Source organism: Lactuca saligna, chromosome 2, assembly GCF_052625555.1.
Source record: "Lactuca saligna cultivar CGN05327 chromosome 2, ASM5262555v1, whole genome shotgun sequence".
Classification (NCBI taxonomy): Eukaryota; Viridiplantae; Streptophyta; class Magnoliopsida; order Asterales; family Asteraceae; genus Lactuca; species Lactuca saligna.
The window spans coordinates 119,924,067-119,934,882 of record NC_136418.1 but is presented as its reverse complement, the minus strand read 5'-3'; the positions used below and the strand labels follow the sequence as shown (position 1 = coordinate 119,934,882).

General features: G+C 33.9%; 1 protein-coding gene across 1 annotated transcript; it reads left to right on the top strand.

The window, feature by feature from the left end:
* The first annotated feature begins 588 nt into the window (after nucleotides 1-588).
* LOC145031440 (RIBOSOMAL RNA PROCESSING 5) lies at nucleotides 589-10,538 on the top strand. The gene is made up of 37 exons (XM_078979991.1): nucleotides 589-839; nucleotides 1,375-1,546; nucleotides 1,632-1,984; nucleotides 2,089-2,271; nucleotides 2,350-2,556; nucleotides 2,655-2,777; nucleotides 2,885-2,956; nucleotides 3,028-3,120; nucleotides 3,200-3,313; nucleotides 3,406-3,528; nucleotides 3,692-3,877; nucleotides 3,970-4,044; nucleotides 4,123-4,259; nucleotides 4,352-4,492; nucleotides 4,581-4,726; nucleotides 4,812-4,877; nucleotides 4,954-5,060; nucleotides 5,169-5,249; nucleotides 5,340-5,414; nucleotides 5,513-5,614; nucleotides 5,712-5,880; nucleotides 5,956-6,101; nucleotides 6,185-6,268; nucleotides 6,347-6,447; nucleotides 6,534-6,687; nucleotides 6,787-6,861; nucleotides 6,935-7,079; nucleotides 7,179-7,722; nucleotides 7,819-7,879; nucleotides 7,947-8,092; nucleotides 8,177-8,360; nucleotides 8,478-8,576; nucleotides 8,661-9,019; nucleotides 9,099-9,275; nucleotides 9,358-9,841; nucleotides 9,927-10,010; nucleotides 10,105-10,538. Exons 2-37 carry the CDS (start codon nucleotides 1,378-1,380, stop codon nucleotides 10,210-10,212), a joined length of 5,673 nt encoding a protein of 1,890 aa, XP_078836117.1. The 5' UTR covers nucleotides 589-839; nucleotides 1,375-1,377; the 3' UTR covers nucleotides 10,213-10,538.
* The last annotated feature ends 278 nt before the right edge of the window (nucleotides 10,539-10,816 follow it).

The following is a 10,816-nucleotide window of genomic DNA, read 5'->3' as shown; positions in this document are numbered from 1 at the left end:
AATCTCTCAGAGTTTATTTTTTTGAAGTTTTAACAAAACTAAAAGATGTGAAAAATATGTGTGTGTATTAAAAACTTAAAATCTAGCAAAATACATAGTATTTATAAGTGTTAAGGGGATAAAAAAAATACAAAAAATGAATTATAGCTGTTTATAACCGTTTTTTAACGGCTAGATTTTTTTTATTTTGAAAAAAAAAAAGATTTTTTCCTGAAATTCTCGTTTTTTAACGATAATGTTCCAAATCCGGTTTGGCTCAAAGCCGGTTCTTGATCCGGGGGTCAATCCTATAGCTAGTTCGGAAAACAAATATGATAACCGGTTTCAATCCGAACCGGTTCGGTTAAAACTGGTTTCCTGATCATATCAAAAGACTAAAGTCGGTTTTTGTGTGCATCTCCAGCTTTAATGTGAAAAAGTGAATAATAAAAAGTTAAAAATCATTTTGGTAAATGTTAAATGGATAACAAAAAAGAAAAAAAAAAAACCCTTGACAATATTGACCAAGTTACCCTTTTCCATGGTAAAAAAACTTTTAAGGATTTAACCGGGAAAACGTAGAACCCTAAACCCTAATCCTGTCCACCATTTGATTCTCCGTTGTCCCCACGCCGAAGCCCTTCTTCGGTCTCCTCTCTTCCTCTCGCGGCCTCTCCAATTAAACGTAGAAACCCTCTGTTTAGCATCCTGTTACAGAGAGGTTGCATCTCCTCCGCCGCCTTATTCCTGACTAGCTGCAGCCTGCACTTCGGGACTTTAACATATCTTCATTTGCCATAGACCTCCGAGTCTAGACTTTCAACTATACAGAAGTACTGCCCATTCAGCTAACTACAGAAGTAAGCTGAGTTATCTTTTCACGGTCTTCTCTTTTCATGTTTTTTTTGATGTTGCGCTTGCATACTGCACGCCGCGTAATCAAAATTCAGTTTTGCTAATTTTAAGTTGTTACTACCACATTTTATCTGCTGCAAATGTTGAAATTAAGTCGACGGGACTCTTGAAACTGGCAGCTTCGAGTATCGAAAATGATTCCCCTGTATAAGTGGGGTACACTATAGCTGATGCATTAGAAATTGGTAGCAAATCTTATTTGAAAGGCTAAGCTTTTTTCATGACGATGATCAATCAATATCAGACATTGTGATGATGCAACAATATTGATTATTTTCAATATATGGAGGAGCAAACGCTTGTTCTGCTGTAAACTCTTTGAGTACAAGTATTGATTATGTGTAATTAGTATCATGTATGACTAAAATAATTAAAACGCAGCTAGTTTTCTAGAAAGGAATGAGTAATTGAACAGGGAGCTGAATGTTCTTCATATATGTATGCATCCAGGTGCTCATTATTCAATTTACATTCGTGCAGGGCATGACTAAACCTTCAAAGAAACCCTTCAACAAGACATCAGACGACAGGCTTAAGACATTTCAAAAACCATCTAAAAAGCCTTTTAAACCACTTCAAAAATCAAATGGTGCCATGTCTAAAGATGCTCAACCAATTCATCTTGAAGATGATGCCCCTGACTTCCCCAGAGGTTTCAAGACTTCAATAATTTTACACAAATTTGTTTTTTAATACGCGTGCACACAAGTATTCATGCAAGATTTTATGTGTTGTAGGTGGGCAGAGTTCACTCAGCAGGGCAGAGGTAGATAAAGTTCGGGCAGAGGTTGACAAAGAGTTTGGAACAGAGACTATAGTTTTGAAGAAGAAGAAGAAAGAGAAAGCTAGAAACTCGAGTCAATCAAATGAAGATGAATTGGGTTCTCTTTTTGGTGATTCACATGGTGGGAAATTGCCTAGATTTGCTAACAAAATCACTTTCAAGAATGTTACTCCTGGAATGAAGCTTTGGGGTGTAATTTCTGAAGTGAATGAGAAAGATCTTGAAGTTAGCCTTCCAGGTGGCCTTCGTGGATTAGTTCGTGCTTCTGAAGCAATAGATCCTCAGTTACATGATGAAATGGAAGTGGTACTAATACTATGCTTTCAAAATCACTTTATTATCTTTCTTATACCACACTAGTAGGATTTGATTTTCCCAACACTCTTTGTGTTTTCTGGTTAAAATTTCAGGATACAGAAGATGAAGTTCTTTCTTCCATATATAGCATTGGTCAACTGGTTTCATGCATAGTACTTAGATTAGACAATGATAATAAGAAAGAGAAAGAGAAAGGAAAGCATAAAATCTGGCTATCTTTGCGTCTTTCTTTGTTGCATAGTAACTTCACTTTGGACATTCTTCAAGAAGGAATGGTGAGTCATTTTTCAGATTGTTTGATACCTTCTTGAAAGTCTTTTTTATCTGACATCTTTTCTCCTGTACATTTGAAGGTCATCAGTGCATATGTGAAAAGCATTGAAGACCATGGTTACATGCTTCATTTTGGAGTTACTTCTTTTACTGGTTTTATGCAACACAGCAGCAAAGACACTAAGGTGCTTGTTGGGAAACTTGTACAAGGAGTTGTAAAGAGTGTTGATAGAACACGTAAAGTTGTGAATCTTAGTTCTGATGCTGATGAGGTGGCCAAGTCTGTGGTATGTATTTGTCATTTGACTCGATTCTTTTTCTCTATTACATGGTAATCTTTTTGTATAACTGCTACAATCTATCTCATTTTGGTTCTTTTATACAGACAAAGGATCTTAAAGGCATTCCATTCAATCTGCTTGTTCCTGGCATGATGGTTAATGCTCGTGTGCTTTCAACTCTTGAAAATGGCATCCTACTCTCCTTCCTCACCTTCTTTACTGGAACTGTAAGTTTGCAAGTTTCTTTACTTAATTTAAATTGTAATGAAGCAACGAAATTGGTTTTTGATGTGTAATTTTATGTGATTGTTGATTGTTCCTCTAACTTTCATAGGCTGATGTATTTCATTTGGGAAAAACTCTCCCTGATTCAAAGTGGAAAGACGAGTACCCTCAAAATAAGAAGGTAAAATTTCTTAAAACTTCCTAATATTTTTTTTACACCCTTCTCTTCACCTTTTTTTGTCCAAATGTCAGGTCAATGCTCGGATTTTGTTCATTGATCCATCAAGCAGAGCTGTTGGTTTGACTTTAAATCCCCATCTTATTCATAACAATGCTCCACCTTCAGTAAGTTTTTGCACTGATCAAAATCTCTAAATTTGCAAACTTTCAAGTAGGCTTCTATATAATATAACCCGTTATGCAGCTTGTTAAAATTGGAGATATTTTTGATGACTCAAAAGTGATCCGAGTTGATAGGGGATCAGGACTTCTGTTGGAAATCCCTTCAACTCCAGTTCCAACTCCAGCATATGTTAATGTAAGTTAAAACAGTTGCAACATATGATAATCTTGACCAAATACTTTGACCTGAAACCTTTTTTTTTCCAACATTATTTGATGATATTACAGGTGTCAGATTTGTCTGACAAGGAAGTCAAGAAATGGGAGAAAAGCTTCAAAGAAGGAAGCCTTATTCGTGTGAGAGTCTTTGGATTTCGACTCTTGGAGGGCCTTGCTACTGGTGTTTTAAAGGTTCACTTTCACTCTTTTCTACAATTTGCAATCTCAGTCATGTTAATTTTAATCTGGGTATTTGTAGATTATACAAAATTGCTTAAAAAATGTGAACTTTCTATTACCAACTTAAGCAAACATGATTTCTTGATCTTGACTTTTGTTGTTTTGGTCTAAGCAGACTAGTGCATTTGAGGGAACTGTTTTCACTCACTCTGATGTCAGACCTGGAATGATAGTGAAGGCCAAAATCGTAATTATTGATAGTTTTGGTGCAATTGTGCAATTTGCTAGTGGTGTGAAGGCACTCTGTCCTCTTCGTCACATGTCAGAATTTGAAATTGTAAAACCTAGAAAGAAGTTCCAGGTAATATGCCACATACTTATACGTGAATCTTTTTTCTCAATCTATTAAATTTTTTTTTTTTTTTTAAATTGAGATTCTTGTTTTCTATACAGGTTGGTGCTGAATTAGTCTTCCGTGTCCTTGGTATCAAGTCTAAAAGAATTACAGTCACACACAAGAAAACACTCGTATGCTCTTCTCTCAAATTACTTATTTCTTGCTATTGTTAGTATTCTACAACTGAGTCAATTGTTTGACTATTTTAGGTAAAGTCAAAGCTTCCGATTCTTAGCTCATATACAGATGCAACCGAAGGATTATGGACACATGGATGGATAACAAAAATTGAAAGCCATGGATGTTTTGTCAGGTTTTACAATGGTGTCCAAGGATTTGTCCCAAGGTTAGATTCAATTATTCAAATACGTAATACTCTGTCATAATGACATCAGCATGACCACATTAGTTAATTAATTTTCTTTTTGATTGAATTAGGGCTGAACTTGGTCTAGATCCAGGATCTGATGTGGGTTCAATGTATCATGTTGAGCAAGTTGTGAAATGCAGAGTTACAAGCTCAGTTCCTTCTTCAAGAAGAATCAACCTTAGTTTCTTAGTGACACCTACACCTGGAAGGTTTGTTTCCTATATTTTCTACAAATTCTACTCTTAACTATGTAAGATGCCATGAACATATCAATATCTGAATATTGTTTGCTTACAGGGTATCTGAAGATGATACAGTGAAACTTGGGAGTATTGTATCAGGTAGTGTTGAAAGAGTAACTCCTCATGCAATAATAGTTAATGTTGATGTTAAAGGTTATATCAAGGGCATGATTTCTACTGAACATCTGGCAGATAACCATGGTAAGATTTTGTGTTCTCCATGAATGTCTCTGTATCTTGAGCATGATCATACATTTTATCATTTGACTTATTTTGTTGATTTTAGGGCTTGCTTCTATGATGAAGTCTGTATTAAAGCCAGGATACAAGTTTGAAAAACTTTTGGTTTTAGGTAAGTGTGTATATTCAATGTTCACAGATACATAAATTAATCTCATTGCATTTACAAATTTTGTCTTTTTTTGCAGATGTTGAGAACAAAAACTTGATACTAACTGCAAAATATTCTCTTGTTAATGCAACTCAGCAATTGCCTGCAGATGTCAGTCAAGTTTATCCACATTCAGTGGTGCATGTATGATTCTCTTCCTTTTTTTTGTTAAGCATGTCATATGTAGAAAAAGGGAAAATACATCAGTAGTTTGTTTTTGAATATAACAACTTACTATCTCATTTGATTCAGGGGTATATTTGTAATATCATCGACACTGGTTGTTTTGTGCGCTTCATTGGGCGTTTGACTGGTTTTGCTCCTAAAAACAAGGTATTATCACTTATGCCTCTGCTAATAATTTTTTTTATATATTTCTGTTAATATTGTTGGTTATGTAATCATATATTTTGTATTGTTCAGGCTGTTGATGACCAAAGATTTGATCTTTCTGAAGTGTTTTATGTTGGGCAATCTGTTCGTAGTAACATACTTGAAGTAAGTGTAGTTTCTTGAAAATATTATGAAAGTGAATGTGATTCTTATATGTTTTTTAATAACTTAATAACATATCTACTTTTTTAAAATACATTCAGGTTAAAAGTGAAACAAGCAGGATAACTCTATCATTGAAGCAATCATTGTGCTCTTCTACAGATGCATCTTTCATTAAAGAATACTTTCTCTTGGAGGAAAAAGTGATTATTTACATTATACCAAATATCAATATCAATCTCATTAAATGATCTTTTTCAAGTCATTTTTCTCATTGGTTGTTTTTTATTTATCTTTCAGATTGCAGAGCTGCATTACTCTGATTCAAAGTCCAATAGTCTGAAATGGGTGAAAGAGTTCCCTATTGGTAATGTGATTGAGGGAACTGTTCATGAAGCAAAAGAATCTGGAGTTATTATAAGCTTTCAGAAGTATAATGATGTTTTTGGATTTATCACACATCATCAACGTAAGTAATTAATGAGTTTCTTTAATGCCATATGCATAACTAATGTTATGTTTTTTTTTAACAAATTTTATGCAGTTGGTGGATCAAATGTAGATATTGGTTCAACTGTTAAAGCCACAGTTCTTGATGTATCCAAAATGGATCGCCTTGTGGATTTATCTTTAAAACCTGATTTAGTTAACAGATCCATGGAGACTTCTAACTCCAAAACTCCCAAAAAGGTTATTCTTATTAATTCTTAAGTGGCATTTTTGTAAATTTTACTCTTCTTTTTCATCATCCTTGTTTACTTTTTGTCTTTCAGATGCGCAAAAGGTCAGCTTACAAGGATTTGGAAGTGAATCAAACTGTAAATGCAGTAGTCGAAATTGTGAAGGAGAATTATTTGGCAAGTATTTTTATTCAGCTCTATTTAAGCAATCTCATTATCACAAATACTCATTTTTTGTGTATATATTTGGCTCAGGTTTTATCTATTCCAGATGCTAAGTTTGCATTGGGATATGCATCTTTAAGTGACTACAACACCCAAGCATTCCAACAAAAACAATTTGTCAGTGGGCAAAGGTAAAAAGATAAAAATGAAAGATTTTTAACTTGTTAATAAGATTATATTTTTTGATTTATGATGAAGATGTTCCTTTTTGGTGTAGGGTGATTGCATCTGTGATGTCTCTTCCAGATTCTTCAACAGCTGAAAGGTTACTATTGCTGCTTAAATCCAACAATGAGGTTGTGGACACTTCCAGCACAAAAAGGGCAAAAAAGAAGTCTAGTTATGATGTTGGATCCACTGTTCAAGCTGAGGTGGATTTTTTAATTTCTCTTTTAATTTTTAAAACTAGTATCAATCTCAACAATCAAAACATGAATCCCCATAAAAGATTTTGTTTATTGGTTTTTCAGGTTACAGAAATAAAGCCTCTTGAACTTAAACTGAAATTTGGCTCTGGCTTACATGGAAGGATACATATCACAGAGGTAATCTCTTGCATTATAAACTCAAATTTTTAATTCTCTGTAATGGATTTGTAATTTCATCACATGTCAATAGGCAAACGATGACAACATTCTAGAAGATCCATTCAGCAACTTCAAAATTGGTCAAACTTTGACCACAAAGATTGTGTCAAAAACCAAGGGTGAAAATAGTAACAACATTCGGTGGGATTTGTCCATTAGACCCTCAGTACTTTCAGGTGAAATCATGTGTTTCATTTAAACAAAACTCACACATTTCTTTAATCATATAACATATCATTTACTTTTTTTTTTTTTTTTTTTTTATAAAATTGCAGATGAATCATATGTGAGTAAACCACAAGATTTCAGTTACTCAACTGGTGAAAATGTAACTGGATTTGTGTACAAAGTGGATAAAGATTGGGTGTGGATATCAGTAACCCGTGACATAAGGGCACAGCTTTATATTCTTGACACATCATCTGATCCTTCTGAGCTTCAAGATTTCCAAAAAAGGTTCCATGTAGGAAAACGGGTATCCGGATATATTCTAAATACTAATAAAGAGAAAAGATTGTTGCGTGTAATATCACATCCAGTAGTTGATAAAGCTTCAGATGAATCTTTCAAATCTCATATCTGTGAAGGTGAAGTTGTTGGTGGAAGAGTTTCCAAAATACTGCCAGGTGTCAGTGGCTTAATTGTCCAAATAGATCCACATCTTTCGGGTAAAGTCCATTTCACAGAGTTACAAGATCCATGGGTACCAAATCCTTTATCTGGATACCATGAAGGGCAATTTGTGAAATGCAAAGTTGTGGAAATTGGTCATTCTGGAACAGGAACTGTTCATGTTGATCTCTCTTTGCGTTCATTTGTGTAAGTATATGTTTATTTATTCTAGATAATTGAAAAAGAAAAAGATTTGTGAAACTTTATTTTACTGTTTTGATAATGATAAATAAATGTTTGCAGGAATCCTGAAAGTAATCGTTATGAAAAGATTGAGGATCTTCACCCTAATATGACAATAGAGGTACATGGTCTTTTTCTTTATGATGTCAAAAATATTGTTTTTTGACTTTTTTTATTAATCATTTTAGGGGTATGTGAAGAATGTGACACCAAAGGGATGTTTCATTATGCTTTCAAGAAAGCTTGATGCAAAAATCCTCATCTCAAATTTATCAGATGACTTTGTGTCAAAACCTGAACAAGAGTTTCCAATTGGGAAACTTGTATCTGGAAGGTAAAGAATCTTATATATCTTTTTATTAATTGTCTTTTCTTTTTTCATGTAATAATGTTTTTTCACTTTTCACTTTTTACACAGGGTGGTTTCATTGGAGCCTCTGTCAAAGAGAATTGAAGTTACTCTTCGGTCAACAAGTGGTACAAAAAGTCAAAATTCTGACATTGGTGATTTCAGTAGTCTGAATGTTGGAGAAATTATAAGTGGAAGGGTGAAGCGAATTGAGTCTTTTGGTTTGTTTATTGCAATTGATCAATCTAAATTAGTAAGTTGATGTGTTCTTTTATTATATATAATATAATAATAATAATAATCCTACATTCATTTCATTGAAAGTATAAATATTAAATAACATTTTTGATTTTTCTCTTTGTTTGCATAGGTTGGACTATGCCATGTGTCTGAGCTCCCTGAAGGTCATAGTGAAGACATTGAAACAAAGTACAAAATTCGGGAGAAAGTTAAGGCCAAGATTTTGAAGGTCAGCATATATAAAAAAATAAACATCCAATTTGCTAGGCATGTAGTGAATTGTCTAATATACCCTTGGCTTGTCATTTGACAGGTTGACGAAGAGAGACAAAGAATCTCCTTAGGAATGAAGGCATCATATTTCGATAATCAAACACAAGAAGTTCATAATTCTGATGCAGATTCAGATTCAGATTCGGAATCAGACAATCCTATTCCAACCGAGACACCCCTGGAATCACTGATTCCATTCTCAAACGGGAAACATCCAGCATTAGCTGAAGTGGAATCCAGAGCTTCTGTCCTTCCTCTTGAAGTTACTTTAGATGAAGAAGCAGATGAGTCACCCATGGAGGATGAACAAGCTCAAATTCCAGAGCCTCTTGATGACAAAAAACCTGAAAAGAATGAAAACAAAAGCAAACGAACAAAAAAGAAAGAAACAGATGAAAGGTATTCACATAGGTTAATATTTAATAATCTATCCTTTCTCCAAGGGCAAAATCGTAAATTTCAACTTTTTTGTAAACAGGGAACGAGAAATTCGGGCTGCAGAGGAAAGACTATTGCAGAAAGATGTTCCAAGAACAGCTGATGATTATGAGAAGCTGATAAGAACCTCCCCAAATAGCAGCTTTATCTGGATAAAATACATGGCATTTTTTCTCTCCTTGAATGAAGTTGAAAAGGCTCGATCAATGGCTGAAAGGTATAACAACAAAAATAAAAATTCTTCATAGTTGATATCAAAGATTACTATGTAAATTTACAGTTTGTTTGTTGTTGTTTAGGGCTTTGAGGACAATTAACATCAGAGAAGAGTCAGAGAAGCTGAATGTTTGGGTTGCATACTTTAACTTAGAAAACGAATACGGATCCCCTCCAGAGGAAGCAGTGGTTAAAATATTTCAAAGGGCATTGCAATACTGTGACGCGAAAAAAGTCCATTATGCCCTTCTGGGAATGTATGAAAGAACTGAACAACACAAACTAGCAGATGAGCTTGTTGAAAAGATGATGAAGAAGTTCAAGCATTCATGCAAAGTCTGGTTAAGGAAGATTCAAAGGGTGTTGAAGCAAAACGAGGATCTTGTTCATTCTGTTGTGAAACGTGCTCTTATTTGTCTTCCAAAACACAAACATATTAAGTTCATTACACAGACTGCAATTTCTGAGTTTAAAACTGGAGTTCCTGATAGAGGAAGATCAATGTTTGAAGGAATGCTTCGTGAGTACCCTAAAAGAACAGATTTGTGGAGTGTTTATCTTGATCAAGTAAGTGAAATAATAGGATTTTGATTTTTTTTTTTTAATTATGTTTATGTTGCTAATTTTTTTTATATAAATTGAAATTTGATAGGAGATTCGGATTGGAGATGTGGATGTGATTCGTGCTTTGTTTGAGAGAACAATATGCTTGGAGCTTCCAGTTAAGAAGATGAAGGTGAGTTAGTTATTTGTTGTTAATTCTAGTTTTTATATATGTGGTTATATGATTGATATTTATGTTTTTTTTTTTTTTTTTTTGGATTTTGCAGTTTTTATTTAAGAAGTATCTTGAATTTGAGAAGTCGCATGGGGATGAGGAGAGAGTTGAATATGTTAAGGCGGAGGCTCTTAAGTTTATTGAGAAAACCCGTGGTTAACACTTTAACATAACATGACCAATTTTTCGGAAATTTTGATGATATAAGATAAGGATTTGAAGGTTTTGTAGAGGTAATTTGTATGTTCTTTTTGTAATAGTTACAAGTGTGTTTTGCATGTGAAATGGCCTCTTTTAGAGAAGGGTAAATCGGTAATTTGTGCTGATGTGCCTATTACCAGCTTGTTCCTCTTTCTCAATGAGAAGTTGGAACTTAAGTTATAAAACATTGGTTTGAAGAGCAATACTGTAAAATCATCATTTTTGTTTAACTGATTAGTGAAGTATTGATGTTAAGCAATTAAAAATCCATATGGTTAGTGTATACTCAGAAGTCTTATTTCTAAAACTACTTAAAATTTAGCAGAAAATAATTTACCAAGTTGCTTATCATGTCAACGTTCCTTGAACATGGTCAGAAATGCCACATGCATAACTCACTTTGCCAAATTGCCCAACTTTATGGCATTTCCAACAAAATTTGGCAACTTGCCTACTTGACACAAACAAGTCATGTAGCACTATTGTAACACATTCCTTACTAGAAGTTAACACACACACATATATTCTTAAAATTAACACTATGGGTTAATTCACAAAATAAA

What these genes read in the sequence shown, in the direction of transcription:
- LOC145031440 (XM_078979991.1), top strand. Translation starts at nt 1,378, where the DNA reads ATGACTAAACCTTCAAAGAAACCCTTCAACAAGACATCAGACGACAGG. An exon ending in GTTTTGCTCCTAAAAACAAG is followed by an intron (nt 5,250 to 5,339) that starts GTATTATCACTT and finishes TGTATTGTTCAG; the next exon opens with GCTGTTGATGACCAAAGATT. An exon ending in ACTCCAAAACTCCCAAAAAG is followed by an intron (nt 6,102 to 6,184) that starts GTTATTCTTATT and finishes TTTGTCTTTCAG; the next exon opens with ATGCGCAAAAGGTCAGCTTA.